Here is a 22548-nt window from a genome sequence, read left to right as displayed (position 1 = left end):
AACTCTTCTTCCCACCATCTTTTTCACAACTCAGAGGTTATTGAGAATGTGTGCATAATGTTTTTCTAGATCAGCAGATGGTCTTGGGCACTCCTGCAAGACCACATTCCTATAACCTTCAGCAGCAGGTCAGCGCAGCTTTATTCCAGTTAACCAAATACTTGGTACATCCCCACTTATGATTTATTCCTCGACAATTTTAGCAATAAAGGAATCTTACATTGGATGATTTATTGCACTGAGTGCCTCAGAGGATTGCTCTCCTTCCACGCAGCCTCAAGTACTACGTAAATTAACATTCATTTGAATGGATGATGCACTGAGGGCTCCTGACAGAGCATGCATCAGCAAGCAGCAGTGAGCACAGCACACTCTTTATGTGGCAAATAGGAAAACCTGTTCAGTATTACACTTGTATTCTCTCCTGAAAACCAGGCATCTGTTGGGGATCTTAATAAACCCTGAGCTAAGATTTGCTGCTCTCTTGGAACCCTGCACCAGAAACAATCTGTAAAATGTATAGATATTCTTCTGGAGGAAAAGCACAAGGCACTTAAGAGAGATCTCATGCAAAACTCCCCAATTTCAGTCCATTTGATTAATATAGTGTCGGAAAAGGTTTTTGCATGAGGTAACTCTTACTGTCTTAATGTTGAACTGTGATGATTTATAACACTTTAAATCAACAGACTCTAACTTAGGACTCACCAGTTTTAAATGGCTGACTTTGTTCACATTAACTTGAATCTTCCAGTCTCTATCTTTCATGGGATTTGTATTTAAATGTGAATTAAATTCTGAAGTAGAATTATAAAGGTTTTGAGTTTAACTGCATTCTATGGCTCAAGTCTGCAGATGAGCTCCAGTTCTAGTAAAAACTGAATACTGGTCTATATGAATGCTTAGTGGAGCTTAATGATTTTTAAGCAGCTTTGCTTTGAAGTTTTAACAGATCTGTTCTGACATCATTTACTTTACTGAATACTCAAATCTCTTACTGGAGTAAAGCATGACCAAGCTGCCATATTTTAGATCAGAATTACTGCCTAAATTCTAAATGAATCTGAAAGCAAAGGCTTCAGGATTGATTGCAAACACTTAGAACTGCTGTAAGTAACAACATTCTTATTGTATTCTTATTATTTTGATTTATTTTGGGGTTTTGCTTGTTCTTTATGCTCCTTTTTTCCACTGGCTTTCATTAATATTTATTGTATGCACTCAACAGCAGCTGTTTCATGAGCTGCTGCTTACAACAAAAGAAGGAAAAGAGGAAAATACAGCTTGGTATACAAAATGAACTCCAGTTTGATTTCAGTAAAGATAGCAACCATAAAGCCAGTGCAGTGAGATTTCTTTATTCGTTTTCTGCTTTGCAGAACCCCGGAGTTGATTTTGGAGACGTTTCTGAAAGAATTGCTCTGCGACAGCGACTGCAGTGCCGGAGCTTTAAGTGGTACTTGGAGAACGTGTACCCTGAGATGAGGGTTTACAATAACACAGTCACTTATGGAGAGGTACAGCATGCCTTTGGAAACACATCACAGCTGCACTCGAGCAGCCCTCTGCTTTCAGAGCTGGCTATAAGGATGTACAGAGCAATTACACATCAGCACAGCAGTGGCAACAAAAATGCCCTCCTCTCCTTTTAATCAACACTAAGGAGTGTGGCTTTGAGAAGCCCCATTCCTTTTGTTAGAGGGCAGCAGGTTGTAGGCACACAGTGTGTGGTGACTGGGAGTGGGGCTCAGCCCAACCTCATCCCCCATGGGCACAGCTGTGAGGAGCAGGTGAGCAGCACTGACAGCAGTGAGCCATGGAGTGCCCAGGGGCACTGACCAACCACAAAGGGAGCAGAGGGCACACAGGGGCACTGCAGGAACATGAGGGGTATAGAAGGTTGGGCTAAAGAACAAGAAGGGCAGATGCTTGCAGACTTCTGAAGTAGTGATGTTGCTCTGTATGGGCAAATGTTTAAAGCCCTCTGAACTTGTACAGTGACACTCTGCATATCGTGGCCATCTCAACTGTGACGTATGCTGCGGCACAGGCAAAGTCATCCTTACTGACAATTACACACAACTTCCTTGGCTCTCATTTTAAAACACTGAGACATAAGTTTGAGGCAATCATTTTCCTAAATAAGATGCCACAGACATCATAAAGAAAACGTCAGTGGTCAACAGAGCTCAAATAATTGTCTACGTGAGCTGCAATTAAATCCGAAGGCGATATATTTTCCCACAAGACAACTAAATGGAGACTGTTCCTTTCTCTTCCATTTGATTGACTTCATGCAAAAATATGTCAGGCACTTGAGATATTGATACAAAGTGCAAGTTTTATTCCATAATATCACTTTGCATCCTGTGTAACTATCCCCATCAGGAACTGAGAAAAGATGCTGAGTAAATTCAAGAGGAGCTGTTGGTATCTGTCAGCTCTGAGAAGGTCGTTAACAGTGAAGAACATTGGCAGAAGTGCCAATGTTGTGTCAATTGTACCAGACCCTGAGCAATCTGGGCTCTAAAATTTTGTTCCTCTTGAGCTGTCACATAGAAGGTTCTTGAGTCAAAAAGGAGATTCAGTGATGCAAATATCAAATTCTTTAACATTTTTAATAGAATAGAGCCACACAAGGTATTTGCCTGTTATAAACCAACCTAGGTTTTAGACTTCATCCTAATGACATCAAGCTTGTTGTAAAGTACTTTCTCTTCTGGTTATTTTCCTGGAGGAAAAGATGTCTGGATTTTTGTGAGTTTCAAGGAAAAGAAATGTATTGAGTAGATGTGAAACAGATTGAAACAGTAGTAAAAATATATTTCCTAGTGACTCAATTCCCATTTTTTTAAAGCCATCCCATAAAGCTGTCTTCATTTTCTTTAGCCTTTATAGCACCCAAGCCATAAAATAAACCTCCTGAAATTTAGTTGTTGGTGGGCCCCCTTATCCAATTGGATTCCCTGTTATGTTTGTACATGGTAATATGAAGGAATATATACTGAGTTTTTTCTGACACCTTATGCAGCAGCTGTTTCTAAATTATGGGGGTGGCCAGACAGGTACTTCACAGTCTAAACCAAAATTGACCTGTTGAGTTTTTTGAGGTGTCTGTCTAACTTCTTGTTTATGATATCACTAAAGTTTTTCTATGTTCAAAATATGTGTGTAATGCTTCCAGCCTCAAGAGAAAGACTGGAAGGGTTTTCACAAGTGCTCCATCACAGTCTTTATAGACTTGTAAATTCTTCTTGTCTAGGGAGGCCCAGGAATTTTTTACTTCTTTGGATCTCTGAACCTGTGCCCTTTCATAAAATGTGCTTTATGTCACTTCTGTACATAACTATGTACTATATTTTCAGTTCAGATAAAATTTTTTCACATGCTTTTTTTGTTTTAAATCAGCAATAGGAAGAAACAAAAGCATGTCACATCCAACACCAATCCTGGGAAGCTCCTATCCTGTTTGTAAAGCCACATTCTCAACATACAGGGTCAAAATTTATGTTTGCACATTGGCAATTTGGAGCAACACTTGGCCTGGGTTTCTTAGGGTGAATTTTAGGAAGTTCTGATCCTTGAGTAATTGCCAAAAACGTACCTCTATCCCAAGGTGTGTAAAGACAGCAGGTTGTACAAATAATGTCTTTTCCTGGAGCAGATTCACTGCTGGCACCCTGTCATAGCTGAAGGAGAAGCGTGTGTCCCTCTGAGAGCAGTTTTACATAGTACTTTTTTCAGGAGCTGCAGCACAGCTGAGATTTAGCTGGACTGGACTAAAATAGGGATTCATTTCCAGCTGAGGTGTTCTCATTCTCATCTGGTTATAGGTGCGGAACAGCAAAGCCAGTGGCTACTGCCTGGACCAGGGGGCCGAAGAGGATGACAAAGCCATCCTTTACCCATGCCATGGAATGTCCTCCCAGGTAAATGGTGAAAATCCCATCATGAATGAGAAACCTTGAACTTAGAGAATATTCAGAAGAAACAAAGAGTAAGTGGATGTATTTGGTTGAGTTTGGCAGTATAATTCCTGAGCTGCAAAGGCAAATGTCTGGCTTTACTCCAGTCTTGGCAGGTGCCTTTTCCAAGGTTGTCCAGCATGTGAATCCATACTTTGAAGTTGCCAGTTAGGAAAACAGAAGAATAATGTTATTTTGTTTAAATAACAGGGATTCACTGAAGAGTAATTAATTTAGGTAGTCTATGTGAGTGAGCAGTTCTTCTTGCTATGACATGACTTATTCATGGTACCTCTTTAATTTAACTGTTCCTTGGTCCAACAGGCTCCTGGGCAGAAATTATTTATCAAGCTGCTGATTTGATTCCCCAAGTAGGCAAAAAGTTAAGCACCTATTTAACATCAACTTCAAAGGGAATTAAGAATATCCTCTAAGACTTTTCTAAAATAGAAGATTGCTCTTTTTTTTTGTCAGTCCCTGTGCATATTAGTATTTTCTTTCAGATGTCTGAAGATTTAAAAATGACATTTCTTCTTTCCATGCTCATAGTGATTTTACTTATACAAGTTGGATATTATTTAAATGCAGAATTGAGCTTTTTCTGAAATGCAATTCTTGTTTCTTTTGAAGTAGCATCAGAATCAAAACTACATTAATGAACATTCTCATGTGTAAATAAACTCTGACCTTATCAGGCTTAACAATTATCCGAGGTCCAGTCGTGCATATATGGATTGGGAGTCCTGGTTTGTGCATCACCACGGAGGTAAAGTGAGACAGACAGTAATTCCTACTGGCACCATGTCCACCTTTGGCAGGGTCATTATGGAGTATTTGACTGACACTTTCCTAGTAGAGGTGGAAGGAGCAGCCTTTGAATAAGGCAACAAAATAGCATTGCTTAAATAGATGTAAATTAGCTTCTCAAGAAGACTCTCATTAGAGATGTCAAGGCACTCGGAGAGAGTTCAGTCTCCTGCTCCATCCTAATCAGAACAGAAAGTTGCAAATTTAAGTCCTTCCTGAAAGTCCCTTAGCAACACCTAATCTCTATCATAGTGTGCTAGCACTCAGAAGAGTAATGAAATAAATGGTTCTGACTGTAATTTATTTTGCAATTTAAGTCCTTAACCTACTTGTTTGCCTCCATGATTCCTGTTTCACAGAGTAGGCTTTGACTTCAGGAAGAAAATAGATGGGGGCATAAGTTACAGTGAATTTTTCCATTTAAAACAAACAAACCAACCAACAAAAAACAGGAAAAGGGTTTTCATTCTGCAAGAAACACCAAGTGAAGGCAGAGGTGATGTTTTATCTAAGTTGAGTATTTCACAGACAAGCATGGGTTGGAGCCACTCAAATGCAGCCAAGTTAATTAATGATTACACAGCTGGAAAACTTCTATAATCTCACCACAATTTACAAAATTAATTCAGTGTGAGAACCACAGCTGCACAAACCCTAATCAAGGATATTCAAGCACATAGCATGAAAGGTGTTGACAGCAAGGGTTTTAATATATTAAATAAACATTTTTAAAGCCCCTCTTCTAATCAGCCTGGGTGAGCATAGTTGTCTGCTGCATTTAGCTTTCCATTTCTGACATTTTTCATCTCAAGTGTAGGACATAAAATACCCCTACTGAGCCGAGATTTGGGTTATTTGTACATGCCTACTGAATATAAATTCTTATAAATATGGAGCTCCCTTTCCCCAGTTGGGTTATCACTGGTGTTCATATGTCCTACCAGTGTGAAAGCCTCTCCCTGTTTAGCTACAGCCTTATTTGTTTTTCATACTCTTCAATTCTGACAAGCAGATTACCAGTCATTTTAGTGTACACATGGTTCCACTGAAACCCACTCAAGTCAGGCAGGTGTTTAAAGAAAGCTGAGTTAGGAATAAGATTACTGTTCATCTATGATAAAATGTTCTTTTTCTCTATGTCTTACCCTTCTGTTTCCCTTGGATGTTGTTGTCCTGCATTACAGTGGCAAAATAAAACCACTCCACTGTGACTGCCTTTCCCTATGTGTATTTTCACCATGATAAATCACATCTTTGTAATGATATCAGCTTTTAAATTTCTTTATTCAAACAGGGACAAGCTCTTTTATGGATGCTCTGGAATGCATTTAGCCTGAGTTTACATCAATTTAGTTTAATGAGTTTGACTTGAGCTAAATCATTGTAAGCTAATAGCTAAGAATATCCAGACAAGGTTTTGCATCAGTCTGAGTCGATTTCAAAACCTATTTTACAGCAAAGCAGTGTTCTTTTTATATGTGTTCATTGGATCTGAAGTTTGAGTCTAATGGCTTTCAGGGAAAAAAAGTTTGCAAATACTACTGGGAGAAACAGTCCAGGGCTACAGAAGATTTGTAAATAGAGGACTATATTTGGAGTCTTGAACTGCTCTGCCTCTGTGTGTGGCCTCCGTTGTACAATCAGCTGCAAAGCCCAGTGGTTCTATGCACTTTTGTTGTAAAATAAATTTAAAAAAAAACTGGACTTGTGAGGACAGATACGATGCCCCCAAAAGTGGAACATGTTGTTCTGGAAGCTTCATAGGACATGCAGGTTTTGAACCCTCTGAGAGCACTACACAGCCCCAGTGGAAATTCCCTGTCTCAGAGTCTGCCTTGAATGCCATGATGTGGAGCTGATTATATGGTATGTGAAAGAGAGGAGAACGTAATGAAATGTCTTCTTGGGATAGAAGGGCCAGGGTGAGCAGCCTCCTTCTCCACCCTCCTCCCTTCCCTTTCACAGCAGAGAGAGGGGAGGCCCTGCAGCTGTGAAAGCGAGAACTCCCTCTGCATTGAGAGCAGCCAGAGGAAGGGAGAGCCCCCTGCTCGGATTCCTGGGGCTGCAGCTACACAAACAGAGTGAGAGAAGATGAAAGGCTCTGCTTAAACTGTTGCTAGAGGGCAGGTATTTAACATTTTGCTGGGTAGAGCTGTGGCTGGCCAGATTTGTGTGCAGGGCAGCAGGGTGGATGAACAGGTGGTTTCTCCACTTGCAGGAAGCAGTGGGTGGGATTCTGAAACTTGGACGTTTGATAACCAGTGATCTGTTTGCCTTGAGGGGACAGGTATTCTGGAGATGTGCATTACTCACTGTTTCAGTTCCTGTGTCAGCTGACAGCTTGCCTTAACTGCAGGACTGGGGAACCATTAAAAATTTCCTTATGCCTGGAGAACAAGAGTGAGAGAGATAGGTTAAATTTAGTGTGGAAAGCTACCAGGCCCATCCTAGAAATTGTTTCCTACAAACAATTACCTGCAATCATTTAGTGCTTTTTTCACTTGACTGGAAATTAGCGGGAATGGATGTTTTTGAAGTCAAAACCTCCAGTTTAAAGCTGCCATTTTCTTACCACATTAATATTCCTGGAGGATCATATTCCATAGGCAGCAGCACTGACTATTTTTGATCCAGGTGTGGTGGCTTTGATAAACAACCTTTGACATCTTTTGCTTTCTCCTCTGATTTTTGAATGTTGAAGGGAAAACTATCCTATACATCAGTATAGCAGATGGTATCAGGATTAGCTCTTGAGTATTTAATAGAGCTCTTGGCTTTGGTGTCATTTGAATCCTTCAGCTCTTCCTAGATAAAAGAGAAAAACTGAGTGAAGGTCCATCCCAATGTGATGTATAAAAGTGTGCTTCTGTACTGCAGCTTGCAATTTGGAGTGTGTGGATATCTAAGGATCTCAGCCCATCAAAGCCTGCACAGATTTTTTTTTTTTTTTTAAATTCATAAGATTTCATATTTCTTAACAAAGGGAACTTTGTCATTTGATTTTGGCTGGTTGGCACTGGGAATAGATTTGGCATGGTGTATCATGCCCACAGTCCTAACATAAATAGGAATTATTTCTTTGTGGATACGTTAGTGACACTTAAGATCAAGTTTGAACACAGGAGGTACAATTTTAATTGGCTGTATCCCCATTCCTGCTTTCTAGCCTATAGTAATAAGCAACTTATTTTAATGCTTATTTCATTTTCACAGCTTATGTTGTCTCTAGGAAGTTAAGATAGGAATTCTTTGGAGGGAGATGTTATTAATCGTATAGTCATTTCTTGAACCTTAATTTCTGGTCTGATTTTGCAGAAGCCAGCTCTACAGCTTTCCTATGTAATATGGTCTGAACTGAGATAATCCTTTTTGGGTGGGTTTTTTTAGATTTCTATTTTATTGTGGAATTAGCCTAAGTTTTCATGACTGTTGGAACAGCCATAAGAATTTGACAGAAAGTGCAGATTGCGGAAATTAGGCCCATGCTGTTCCATTTGTCTCAAGATTGTACAGATAACAGTTTCCTGCACTGAGCCATCCCTGACCCTATTGAGCTGTAACACAAACTGCCACTTTCAATACTACAGAAAGTTTAGAATAGAGTTAATGTATCTTCCACCTCTAAAGCCTAAGCTGGACTGGTACCTCCTGCTTTGACAGGCTGCTCTGTAACAAAGTGCATGGCCACTGTGACACAGAGCACATATAATTCTGGCTACTGAGATTCTGATGACAAGGAATGTTTTAGACCATTTTAATACCACGACAGAAAATGCTGCTCATCTCAAAAAGGAAAATTGATCCTATCCTACAGAACACATAGCCCATTATAAACAGTGCTTCTGATTACCTACCTAAGGCAAAGCCAACAAGCTTGTGGGGCAGTATTTTGGGACTACAGAGAGATAATAAAGACTGCAAGATGAATACATTTTCTGGTCAGTGTTTCAGCCATACCTGCAGTTCATTTGAATTCTGCTGAAAACCCATTAAATAGAAGTGTGAACTAGACTGTCTGGTTTTATTAAAAAAAAAAAAAAAAAGACAAAATGTTGTGTTTGATTTGTATTTTTTTTTCCCAGCTCCTTTTTATGTGAAGAAACAAAGTTAATTTGTCTGACCTGACAGTCCCTTCATATTTTGAATTACTTTGCTTGCTTGAACTTATTTTACATATGTCGCTCCTAACCTCGAAGTGGAAAAAAATCCCAAAAGTGTCTTGATTAAGTGTGTACAGACTGGCCCATGACAAAGGCACCGTTCATACCCAGAGCATCCTCATGTGGTTATCTCTCTGATGTAGGCTCTTTTCTACCTCTGTGCTTCACATGGCTGCTCTGAACAGAAGTGGCAGGTGGGAAAATGAACACATACTATGTCAAAGAGCATCTGGTCTGGGAGGAAGTAGACCATGCTCTTTTTACCCCCAGCAAGAAATGATTATTCACAGCATGATTCTTCTGAGGTTAATAAGGATGGCAGTAGAAAGCCAGACTCTAATTTGAGTTTTTTTGATTGACTCTTAATGATATCTCACACACTGGTCAGTGGTATCCAATAAATGGCAGGCACTTCTGACCTTCCTTCCCTTTCTTGTTAAGTAATTTCAGCCATATAACAGCAATAGGACCAGACAGGCAGTGAATTTCCTGGGTGGTAATTGCATTTCTTTGGTGGCTCAGATCCTCACCCTGCAGCATCCAGTCTGACAGCACACAAGCCACGTAGCTGACTCCACTCTGCAGTCTTTTGGCACCTGGGTGTCGCACTTGCAGAGTAAGAAGGGCAAAATGTTATGCTGGTTTAATGACTCTGGGTTTAAGCACAGAAGTGAGAAGTAGATAAGTCTGATTTGACGTGTTGGCCTGCTGCCAAATTAGCATCGTGCATTTTCACTTTAATGTGCTTTACACAAAACTGGAATACCAGAGTGTCATTCTTTATTATGTAGGCCTGAAGCATATGTTAGCAAATGTACTGCCATTTCCCTCATGGTTTCTTTTTTTCCTCTCATATTTTTGGATACTGGTTGCATGGTTGGATTTTTTCAGTAATGTTTATTTACAAAAACTAATAAGACTTGTTGCTATTAATAGCCTCTAACAGAGCTCTTAAGAACAAACTGCATGACAAAATTGACATCATGTCCTTGTTAAATCAACTCCTGCTGAGTGGGCATGATTTACATATTGATTACTTCACTTCCTTGATTGCCCTTTTTGCAGTGACATAGTGGGTGGGGAGTGGTGGGGAGCAGAAGTGTGGGAGAAGGGAATGTTGTGTTCTAGGTTTTACCAACAATGCCAAGCTTTGCCCTTGAGCAGAGCGTGCCAGAGCCGGCGTGCAGCAGCACAAAGGGCTCCTCAGCAGCTCAGAACTCTCCTTTCTCCCCCAGCTCGTCCGCTACAGCTCGGAAGGTGTCCTGCAGCTGGGGCCACTGGGCTCCACCGCCTTCCTGCCCGACTCCAAATGCCTGGTGGACGATGGCAAGGGCAGGACACCCACCCTCAAGAAGTGTGAAGACGTCCTGAGGCCAGCACAGAGGTTCTGGGATTTCACACAGGTGTGGAAGAGCTGGGGAAGCCTTGAAGAGATGAATTAGAGAGGAATGATGCCAAGGAGGTCTTTGGAGGGCTATACTAGGAATTTCCCCCAGTACTTTTTTGAAATAGTCAGATATGTTTTCCATAGATCATGTGCTACCCAGGAATATTCTTTCGTTATTACTAGAAATTTTGGGGTATGATTTCTAGGAATTCTTACTTATCCTGTTTTTGAATAGTCTCAATTTCTGTCCTGATTGTCAAGAACATGCTTGTTATTGTTTACTGTCCAGGAGTTTTTGCATTTAGAACTTTTCTAGAATTTTTCTAGCACCTTTACAGGCAATTTTTAAGATCTAGAATCTTCAAATCATTTTTAAGACTTTCAAAAGCATTATTACACTCTCTGAGATTTCCTATTTCTTGGGTTCCATAGGGATACACTAGTGCTTTTTAGAGATTTTCTTGAGATTTGGGGGGATTTTCCCAGCAATTTTTAAATGTACAATTTTCAAGGAATTGTTTTGGTACTTTTTATGTATTAGCTAGCTTTTCCTAGGAATTTCTAGCACTTTCTGGGGCATTAATCACTTGATATATACAGAAATGCATTTTATAATGGTTTTTAAGGATTTACAGATCTAGCACTGTTTTTTCTAGTCTGTTCTTTTTGTGTTCCTTTCTCTAATCCTTTTTTCCCTTCTTTTTTTTTTTTTTTCCCAGAATGGTCCAATCATCAGCAGAGACACAGGCCGTTGTCTAGAAGTGGAAATGTCAAAGGATGCAAATTTTGGGCTCAGATTAGTTGTACAAAGGTGCTCGGGGCAGAAATGGATGATTAGAAACTGGATCAAACATGGTCGGCACTGACTGTGGGGCTGAGCTGCCTCTCCTGCTGGTGCCCATTGCTCAGTGTGCCATATCTCCTGAGGCATTTGTCTTAAAGCAAATTAGTTTGAACAGGTCTTGGCTCTCAAGAGTCCTCCATTGGGCATTCCAAGGAAAGAAAGAAGAAAAAGGAAAGCAGATGCACACATGCCCTGTTTGACTCTTCCTTGCTCCAGCAGATGATGTGGGAAGCTTAACGAGAGTTTTCTGTTGATTTGGAAATCTTGTGAAGATCAGAACACAACAGGAAAGTGGATTCCTTAAGCTCTCCTAGAGGAATTGACACACAGATCTTTCTATGCTGATTTCAAAGGAGACATCCCAATTCTGCCTCATAAAGAGAGTTCTCTGATGGGTAGCTTTTTAGCTTTAAGTTTTGGACTGGTGCACAACTCCTATGGTGAATAATTATGTGCCTTTTTTATTGTACTTCGTATAAAAGAGGACTAGAAAAATCCTACCTTTTCAGCATGTCTGGTTCGTTGTACTAAACAAGAAGATCTGTAAATAACATTGGAAATATATTATAATATATGGTACATTTCAAGGTTGATTGTTTAGGAGTCTCTGTTTCTAGTAAGAGACTGTTCTGCAAATGTTTACAGGTGGTTCTCAACCTTCAGGCTGCTGGAGAGCAGCATTTTAGAGACCTCTTCTAGTTAGACACAGATAAATGTTGAATAGGTAAAATAGCCACATGTTCTGTTATATTGCCACATTTTACATTTGTTGCCTGTAGAGACATCACAATTTAGCACTTGGATATTTGGCTCTTCCGAGGCAGTAAATGTCCTGGTGGATGGATGGATTTCAGGAGGCCTCAGCTGTCCCCAAAGCCCTGAGTGTGTGTCCTGTCCTGCAGGTCACTGTTGTGTTGTTCCAGAGACTGCCTGGAACAAGAATACTCCAAATCCTCCTTATTCTGGAAATAACAAGTTGACTGGCTTAGGTGCCATCTGTGGAGCTTAAAAACTCAGATCTTCCATTTTGTTTCCCATCCTGTGAAAATGTCAAATGTGAGCAAATATGCTGTGTGAGCACTGTCTAGACAAATTTCCTGAACAAACCAACAAGGTCTTTTCAGCATTTTAAAAACAAACACAAGCCTGGTGATAAGAAGGCAAATTAGAGCAAGAGGTAAGGAGCATATATAAATACTGTTACTCTGAAATATAAATATATTTTACTGTAGCTGACCCATTGGCAGCATCTTTGTAAATCTGAATTTAATAATGTGTCCAGTGGTTCATGGAGGGTCAGTGCATATGGACAGAGCAGTAACAAGATCTTATCCAAAAGGCTGTCAAAACTGATGACCACTGTCATCAGCAGGTTCTGGATGTGGGTCCATGGCACACAGCTTTTCTGTACAGATGATTTCAGTCATACTGAAGGAGAGACAGAGATGATATCTGTTAATTTCACAGTTTCATATTTTATAGTTAAAAAAAAATGTTTTGTTTTACTGAGCCAGGAAAATAGGTAATTGCAGTCACTGTGGTGCCGTGAATCTTGGTGATCTGTTCCTTGAATAACTTTAGCCATTCCTATTTCAAGGCATGCTGAACAAAATTTAATGGAAACAAAGTTAATTTTTCAAGGGCATGATATGTAATAAAATTTTTACTTTTAACATGCAAAATCCATCAGATCTTGTCAAGTCTTGGTTAGTATCTAGAAAGCATATCACTGTGTTTTGCCCCGGTTTTATTCTTGAAATAGAGTGTGCAAGATGCAATACAAAGCCAATTCTCCTGGAGTTTACTTGTGGCTAATTGCTGATCTTTATTCATGTCTCATGGACCAGGTTACACATGAACATACACAAAAGAATAATTCTGTGTGAGATTCTAGATACAAAAATAGTTAAAAATATGTGTTCATGCTAAGTTGTACACAACCTTTTGAACAGTGTAATAAGACCTGCAGGGAGAATAGCATCTTTAATAAATCAAGCAATACTGTATAAAATCATGGACAATCTCAGTATTCAAGTCTTCCTGCAGGTCCAAAACAGGTAGGAAACTTCAGGCTAAATGTAGATTGAGAACAGCTGCCCTGCATTTAACCTCCTTATGTTAAGCTACCAGACAATTTAAAATTATATTTACCATCTATGCAGCAGATGTTGAAGGCTTTGTACAGGAGTGAGTTTGCAAGTGAGTTTTCATCTTCTCTCCTAATACAATTCCCACCTTTTAAACTGTATGAAAGCTGTATTCTCCTTTTGTTTGCTCTGATGGAGTTTTACTCCTTGAGGGAGGTGAGAAAGCAAAAGAAGGAAAAGCTGGTTTTTCCAGGTGACAGTTTGCGGGAATAACAGGTCATTCACAACCATTTTTAATCTTTCCAGTGAGTAAGTGCTAACTGTTTTATGTGAACATGGCAGGAAGTAGAAATTAATTATATATCCGTGTGATTAGTAAATACCTATTAGAGTAAAAAGTTACAGTACTGAACAGAAGCAAATATGCCATGTGCTTTCTTTTTCCCTTTTATTTTTCATTGTCTTGAATTAGCAATCTACACTTGATCCTTGGTAAGCAAGCCTTTCAAACCCTGGGTAAATGAAAACGGAAAGCTGATTTAGAAGAATGCCAGAGTTTCAATCTACTCTCCTAAAAGGAGTCTGGCATGGGCAGTTTAGGAGCTTTGAGGCTGAGAGGACCAGAGAGATCTGTGTTTACTGGCAGAGATTTCAAGGGAGATTTCAAACCTTCACTCAGACACCACCATGAACAAAGAGAATTGGGTGTCTTGGGATTTGGCCCCTCAGTGCTCAGCGCAGAGCATTTGACTGTGGCCACGCTGGCTGAGAGCGGTCAGTCCTGGCAGGTTTGAGTGCCAACACCACTGGCTGCAGGAGGCTTGCAAGAACCAGACTTGAGTACAAGAAGGAAAACAGCTTTTTGTGGTAGATAAACGGCTTTGAGATTTACATAACAATATAAAAGAAATCAAATAACTCTTAAAAGGTGGAGTTGGTATTTTATGTGATAGTCATTTTTTTAAGACTTGCTGGAACAATTTCTTATATTTGCAAAACACATCTGTTGGATTAATTTTACTTTATTATTTATCTGTATGAACCACTGCTTTGGCTGTGGTACTAACATGGTGACTCTGCATGTTGAGAGGGTCTTAAATATTCTCTCGTCAAAGGAATAATAATAAAAAAAGCCTTGAGTATTATCTGTTTTAACCAAAGTCTATGGTTCTTTTGTCAGTATTTCACCCCTTAGTATAATCTGAAATCCTGCTTAATGGTGTTCAAATTTTCAGTCTTGTTTCCCACAGTGCAGCATTCTAGATCTCATGAAAAGTATTCAATGTAGTGTAATATGCTTGTGGAGAAAATTCAGATCAAAGGCTTTCTATGCTATTTTGTTTGATTTAGGGGATTATGGAGCTAAATAGTAGGTCATAGGACAAAAGAATTGAAGGTAAGAAAGACTAGCACACTGTTGTGAAAGCCAAGCCAGGAAAGATATTCTTTTGTAAGCATGTTAGGGTCCCTAAAAATTAGCTTGAGTCCTAAGGTAATAAAAGCCCTTTCTTTTTTGAGAGCTACAAACTATTTTCCAAGCTGAATTTAATTTTGGTTTGGTTGAATCTATTTGTTCCTCAGCCAGAACTGTCCTCTAGCCTTACTGGCTTGCTGGTTTTTGAGGCATGCTAAGCTCCAGTGGGAAGGAAACAAGAGAAAAGTTGATGCTTTGGAAAGACCCACTGGATTCCCCTGCAATCATGTAAGATCTTTATTGTGCTCACCCACCAGAACTCTTCGGGACAGTTACACATGCAAAAAAAACAAACTCAGGTTCCACAGAAATGATCTAAGACCAAAATATGGAAACATACAACAGGTCTTCATACGTATTTTGAAAGTGTTGAAGTATTTCTCTCAGCTGAATGAATAATTTGGGGCTCAATGTGTCTGAAGATGAAGCCTTCATGGTCCTTCATTTATAGTCCTTTTCAGTAGCCTGTCCCTTTTAAAAAATTGTGTTCTAGTAGATGAAAACCTCACTTGCCATGTGACAAGGAGTGTAACCTATCTGACACAGGATAGCTGCAATTTTAAGTATTTAAATCATAGCTAGTGAGATTTAACGAAATAGCACCAGTCCTAATCTGTTCTCTAGATCAATTACACTGCATGTAATTCCTTCAGTATCCAGTATTCATTTGGAGTGGTTCATTACCAGCCATACAAGAGTGCATTATGACCTGTTTCAGGATCCAGGGAGTTGGGCTATAGGAAGAACTAGAATAGAAGTTGTAGTTCAGAGGGAGTTTAGCATATTATTATTCTGTTTGAGCACAAATACCTTTGTTTTTTTCATGAGAGGCTTTGAGAGGAAGAACAACTACCAGAATTCACTTGATTGAAGGCATTTTTAACAATGATGTTCTATTTTTTCCTGCTGCTATTTTGACTACCTGCTTCTTACTGCTGATCAAAGTCAATGGTAGAGGTCATACCACAGATAAAAGATGGTATTGCAAATTAGAAGATCTAGATAACAGGCTGGACAGAAAGCAAGGAATGATCAGATCTTCACATGTCTGTAGATCTAGATGCCACCATAGGAAACTTAATACCCAAAAATTCTCTTTGGAAAGAATCCCAAACTACAGTGACCTCTTTAGTACATTATAATTGATTTCAGAATGGCTTCATAAAATACAGTGACTTACATTGCAAAAGCATTAATGACATGTAACTAAAAGGTATTGAGTTCAGGGGTTGTCCTAAATAAAAACAATGGGTTTTGGCCAAGAATGCTTGCAAATACCCAGTGAAACAATATATGGCAACCTGATTGTGAAAAACAATTTCTGAATCAAGAGTGTCTTCAAAGACATGTAGAAGCATTGATTACTTTTCATAGTATTAGTGTTTCCTATTGGCCATCAACAAGTGTTGTGCAGCTTTCAAACTCTTTGTAATGTTTAATTTTAAAAAATGCAGCAACTAGAATGCAAGTTGTGACTGCAAATATTTTTTCATTATGTGGCACATCATCAAATCAATTTGTATTCACACTGAAAAAGTTAATAAATTACTATGCATTTTACTGCTGACATGAGCTGCATGTTTTATCATTGTACATTTGGACACATGTATTAAAATTCAAAGATTCACACAAAGGAAAACTAGAATAGCAAAGCATATGGGCATTTTAAAATTTAAATTGTACATGCTGTGTTGTGAAAGGTAGTCACCACACTCTTATAAGAGACTTGGCCCTGGGGGTGCACATCCAAAAGTGGACTGATAACAGTGCAGACTACTGTCATCTACACATCCCAGCATCTCACCACTGCAAACAGTCAATAATTGGTGTTTAGAAGAATGAAATAGGATGCAGGGAAAATGTAAAATGATCCTTTCACCATATATCTCCCCCTAATTTGTCAGAGTAAGGCCTTCCCAAGCCAGAAGCTCTACACACCAACCCAACCATTAGATTTAATGCACTGGACCTGTATGTATCCAATCCACTCAGAGCTCTGGATATCACAACATCCTGCTGTAATAAATAGCACAGTTGCTGTGAGTCAGTACCACAGCCTCTCATTCCATAGGATGCCCTGTAGGTTTCTTATGGTGAAAACTGTGAATAACTGCTGCCAACTCTTTTTTAACACCCTTCTTAGTTTGACCTCTGTCATCCTGTTTTAAAATATATTTCTGAACTGACTGTCTTTTTTTTGTGTGTGTGTCACCAGCAAACAACTTTGTAATTGCACAAGCAGATGGTCTGTGTCATCTCTTGTGCTGGGTGATAGCAGGGTGAGAACCAGGGTTCCTGAGCTGCTCAGTGGGATAAAACATACATTGCTGGTTTTAACATTGTTTTTGGATCTCAGCCAGGCTCTTTCTCCAGTGTGTATGACAAAGTTTGCAATTTGTGCTCAAGGACAACAGAGCATCTGAGAAAGGATCCAAGTCCTTCTTTCATTCTTCCCTGCCCTGCTGCTCCTGCTGTCAGGAGGCTGTGGAGCACCCAGGATTACAGTTGAGTGACCAGGATGGGCCATGTGCCCATGTTCCTGACTCTCTTACACCCCTCTGGTTCAGCTGAATCAGCTGGGTGACACCTGAATGCCCAAGCTTTTTCCTTCCCAGTTTCTTCAAGGACTGTGACTGCCTAAATGGAGGAGCAGCTGTTGATTCCTTGGTTTTCCCAGAGGAGGTAGGGTTGGCTGTAGTCTTCAGGTGGGTGACAATACCACCAGGCTCAGAAGGAATGGCCTGATACAGCCTTGGCAAATTTAGCTCCAGGATCAGGATCAGTCTTTGCATTCTTTCCCATTTCATTGTAACTTCACACTGAGGACTCTGTAGAAACACTGCTCTGTTTCAAGCCAAGGCATTCTGTAGACCCAACTTCCTATTGTAATCAAGCCAGCATTTCTTGGAAGGAGAAACATCACCTTTGAAGGTACCATATGCTTGCTAGAATGAATGTTTTGTGAATAATATCCGGCAAAATTAGGTTTGTATAAATATTTTGTCAGCAGTACTGCATCTGACAACATTCATACTGCAGAAGTTATTCTAAGCATCAGATTTTTCACTGTGAAGAATGTATTCCGTGGATGTAGCCACCCTTTTGTTCAATAAATCTTCATGAATTGACTGTGAATCATTAATATGTGCCTGTAACTGAGCACTGACTGGAAGTGATAATGATTTTTCAGCCTATAATGGCTTGGTCATGTTTTTGTTTTGTTTTGGCTGTCTATTGTTACTGTAATGTAGTTGAGCACCTTTATTAGTTAGCCTTGCTTTTGCATCCTAACTCATTATCTGGAATTTAAAGCAAGGAAACAAGAATTGGGGTATTTTCCCCATCTGTAATGTTGAGGTAAAAACAAACAAACAAATGAAACCCCCTTTCTTTATTCCTAATTTATAAAACATTCCTAATTTATGAATTAATCCAAGAGTTTATTTCAGTGTTTAAAACTAACTGTAATCCTAAGAACCATCAAACAAAACTCATGCAAATTTAATGCAAGGTTTTTCTGGACTTTGTTCTTCTTATCATTAGCCCACTTCTACTGCTTAACCAAATCCTACAATTTTCCTTTTAGGATTCAACTTTTTCCGTCATTCTTTCAGGTGTGTTACCAATGTAGACAATCTGCCCTGGATAAAAAAGAGCCTTCTAACTAACAAAATTCTGTCATTTTCAGAACTTTGGAGTAAGGCTGTGGCCAGCAAAGTGATGTGACATTCATTGGGCCATGTGTGGAACATTAATTATTTTTTAAAAAGGCAAGCAGAGCCTCCCAACACCCTCTGTCTTGCTGACAGTGGAGGCTGTAAGGTGACTCTTTGGGTGGGCCCAGCTGGCAGAAAAAATTCTTGAGGAACTCAGAGTTACAGTAATGGGATGGGAAGGCAAGGACAAGGCACATCAGGATTCCCTTGAAGTGGAAAAGTGAGAGTTAAAGGAAAACTGAGCTGCAGTATCCAACCTGGAAAGCATGAACTGACACACAGCAATTCACCTTGTGATAAGGCCCTGGGTTCTTTACATGAATAATTGAGCTTTAATAAAGGGATTTTAATCAGGATTCAGGAAAGATTTTTCTGGTTTTGCAGGTTTTTTACAGTGAAATCTGCCTAATCTGTTGACAGAGCTCCAAAACACATAGGTCAGTGCTGTGGTGTGTTAGGAGTGAAACATTTGCCAAAACCTATTGAAGTTCTTTGTGTACTTCAAGCACTGGCATTCTGAGGAGAAGCTGGTGCCACCTATCATCAAAAAGGAAGAAATTAAACACCAAAGTGATGTGTTTAAACTGGAGAAACTGCTATTTTCATTGCAAAGCTGATTGTTTTATATTAAAAAGGCAATTAGCAAGATGTTGGGGCTGCTCAGGATGATTCTGGCTGAGGTGCTGACCTGGCCACTCTCACCCTGCAGAGGAGGTCAAGGCTAGGCAGATCCTGGATGTTCTGGTCTTGCTAACCAAAAGGAGAGTTATGAGATTACAATCTCCATCAAGGTTGCAAATGCAAGTCCAGCAGATCAGTTGAGGTCCAACTCATCACAATTAAGTAGTTAAATGTTTTTGTGAATCTGAACCTAAATAACTTTTGCTCCACTTTTCTCTTTTTAGATGGTGCAAGTCATTTTGAGTCACTTTTGAGAGGAGAGTGTGGGTTCAGTAAAGTTGCACAGGTATTTTGAAAATGTTTTTCCTTCTTCTTTGGAAAGGTACATTTGGAATGATAACCCTGTTGGAGTTTTTATTTAAATTACTCAGAATACATCCTAGCATGTCGAAGCTGTGTTTTTTCCTCAAAGTCTCAAGCTAACATAATACTGAGGCCCAGGATACTGCATTCTGCCTTCTTTTTCTGAAAAGAAAGGAATTTCAAAGCTTCAGTGGGCTCCTGAGGGGCAGTGAGGGATTTGTGTTGTGTTCAGCCTTATTGGAAAAAAGTCACGACACTTTTCATCTCTTGGGGGCCTGCTTCATGTTTTGATCCTGGAGCCAAATCATCTTTCTTAAGTCTGAATCAGAGACCCTTTTTGCCAGCCATCAGGCCACGGTGACACAAGGCTTTTCTCCCTCTTTATGACTGTGTAACTATTAAACCTATTCAAGACCTTACAATTCTAATGGTTTTTGAAGTAAACTTTTAAGTTCTTTGCCTGAGCACAAGTCAAAACAGAAGACCTTTAGGTTGTCTTTCTTTCTTTTCCTTTGAAATGCATTGATAAATGCATGGGTGATAAATTTAGTCTGAGGCAAAAGCACACAGCATCATGTCTCACAGAACTATTCTTTGATACACCCTCTGAAGATTCAGCTTCAGTAGAAAAATGCTGGCTGCTTAGAAAAATGAGGCTCCTAATCAGTTAATTTGTGCCAGGCCTGAGGACTTTAGGAAAACCTGTGGGTTTAATGTGCCATACATACATATCATCTATATATTACTACTCTAAACACTCTAAAATAAATAACACTGTAAAAACTACTTCTCCTCCTCTTGTTAATGTACTGATAAATTTTGATTCAAGATAAGGTTCTGACTTTGTGTGTAAATATCAGTGTGACATATATCACAGAGCTCTTATGGCACACAGAGGCCAAACAGTAGAAGAGCATCAACAGCATCATAATAATGGCAAAGGAGATGACAAGTAAAAACTATTTTAAATGTGTTTTTACAGTCTACACCTCCACCATCCATCCCTCTCTCCCTCCCTCCCTTCATTCCCTAAGGTGAATCTCTTGCTGCCAGAACTAAGTTCTGTTCTAGTGATGTTTTGTTGTCCCTTATCACATAAAACAAATGTTTTTCCAAAAGTTTTCTTACATGAAGGCAATGAAGTAAATCTAATCTCTGCTGTTCAAATCAGGCTTACAGAAGGGCAAAGAGGACTCACTTTGGCTTGGATGACATTTATGGTCAGCAAGCAGCTCATGGACAGGAAAAGGCAGCATGCTGTTCTCTGTAGGGTGTACAATCTGAAACAATTTTATCAGAAATGCTAGATAAAAATCTTAATAAGCTGGAGTTAAACAACTGAGTGGTTTTATCTTGGAGGCAAAAAAACCCAAAACCAAACCCCACTACATTTAAAATTTGCCATATGCACAGTAACTTGCAGTTAGTAATTAAATGCTCACAACATCCTTCCACAGTGCCAGGCAGAGCATATTGGCTTAGATTGGCCTGGTTGTCGAGCGTGAACTGAAATGATTTCTAACAGCAATCAAATACATTTTGAAATATGCTCATAAAAATGCTAGCTCAGAGGCTCAAAGCAATAATGATTCATGTATTAACAAATGAACCTGTCCTCTGCAAGCTAGCCCTTGAAATGTAATGAGGGGTCTGTCCAAGGAAAGAAAAAAATTGTGTTTATTAAGATGTTGAGAGGTAGTATTTTGGGATGGAAGTTTGGGGTGACATCTATTCAACATCTATGGATTGAGGTGTTGACTGGCCTCCAGAAGCCAGTCTTTGTCAAGGGTGCCTTTATCAAGTCTATATCCATAGAAAGATTTAGGCAATGTGTTTGCCAGAATCCTCCTGTCCCTTGGTGGTTCCCAAGGGAAGCTCTTTGGTCCCCATACGAGCAAGACTGGGTCACAGAGAAGGTGAGAACAGCTGTCCTGCATCTCCTCTGCTGTGAAGGTGCTCAGGAAAGAAAGGCCTGTGTGTGAGACCTGGGAGATCTCAGATCAATAACACAATTACCTTCCACCACCATTTCTGGACATGTCCAAATACACTCTGAAGACATGATGAATTTTAAAAAAATAGTAATAATCTCCTCTGGAGCCTAATGGCATGAGCAGTGGCTGGACATTGCCTTTCTTCCTTGTTTTGAGCATGAAATGGGGGTCAGATTCTCTCTCTCCTTGAATGTTCACCACCTGGCACTCAGAAGGGCTCACAGGGCTGGAATTTTGACTTGGTGAGCCACAGAAAATTGGGGACCCAGGCAGCCCCTGGGCTGGGCTCTGCCATCATTTGTTCTTGCATTTTCAGGCAGAGCACCATCAGTAAGAAAACGAGAACAAAAGAGGAGCAGCAGCATGGAGAAAAAAATCAGTAAGAACTCAGGTATTCTATGGGAGCAGAACAGCCTTAAGTAAATATCTGCACAGAACCCCACTCATGCATCCGAGATGCTGATCCACTTTATCCCACTGGTTTTAATTTGCTGCCTGAGGCCGCTCAGCTAAGCGGCATTTAGTGGCTCAGGGATGAAGGGGAGAGCAAGCAGCCTGCGGACTCCAGAGAGCCGTGACCTTTCCCAGCACCACGGAGAAAAGCTGCCGATCTCCCGAGGAGCGAACAAATCCGGGCACCGCAGGCAGAAACTGGCACTGCCACCATCTGTAGAAGTGTCACCTCATTAACCCCAGGCACAGCTGCCATCCCGCTGCCCTGGGGTGGGGGGACAGGCGGGCACACAGAGCTGTTCCCCAGGGTTTGGGGACATGGCACAGCACAAGCCCTCAGTGACCAGGCCTCAAGCAAATGGCGGCTGAGGCCTTCTCCTGCTCTGGAGGGGCCATGTCCTGCCTGGGAGCAGCCCTTAGCTGGGACACTGCCACTGTCCCTTTGTCCCTGTGTCCCTGTGTGTGTCCCTGTGTGTGTCCCTGTGTGTGGGTCCCTGCCAGGGGGAGCTTGGTGTGGTGCAGCTGTCCTCCCTGACACAGGGACACAGAGGCCTGGAACAGATCCCACCGGGACACTTTTGGAGGAGGGCCAGGGGAGCTCCCAGCCAGCTCAGGCCTCAGAGGGATGGGATAAAGGTCTTTTCCTTTTCCTCCTGAGGGGCTGGAGGAACAGTCCC

The 22548-nt window shown here is 40.4% G+C and overlaps 1 protein-coding gene across 13 annotated transcripts in view; it reads left to right on the top strand.

Moving 5' to 3' along the window:
- GALNT9 (polypeptide N-acetylgalactosaminyltransferase 9) overlaps positions 1 to 17852 on the top strand; it is a 132346-nt gene extending 114494 nt beyond the window's left edge. For 9 of the 13 annotated variants that reach the window (XM_053993953.1, XM_053993954.1, XM_053993960.1 and 6 more), the window contains 4 exons: positions 1380 to 1517; positions 3834 to 3929; positions 10168 to 10335; positions 11039 to 17852. In XM_053993953.1, coding sequence (XP_053849928.1) covers positions 1380 to 1517; positions 3834 to 3929; positions 10168 to 10335; positions 11039 to 11185 — 549 coding nt within the window. In that variant the 3' untranslated portion in view covers positions 11186 to 17852. Of the gene's footprint in view, positions 1 to 1379; positions 1518 to 3833; positions 3930 to 4660; positions 4732 to 4783; positions 4838 to 8087; positions 8146 to 10167; positions 10336 to 11038 lie in introns of those variants that run through there. The other 4 variants (XR_008439871.1, XR_008439872.1, XM_053993955.1 and 1 more) reach the window with 4 other exon arrangements.
- Positions 17853 to 22548: the final 4696 nt, after the last annotated feature.

The sequence above is a fragment of the Vidua macroura genome, chromosome 18 (assembly GCF_024509145.1).
Source record: "Vidua macroura isolate BioBank_ID:100142 chromosome 18, ASM2450914v1, whole genome shotgun sequence".
Taxonomy (NCBI): Eukaryota; Metazoa; Chordata; class Aves; order Passeriformes; family Viduidae; genus Vidua; species Vidua macroura.
Note: the sequence above shows the minus strand (reverse complement) of the source record. Positions and strands in the feature narration are given on the sequence as shown.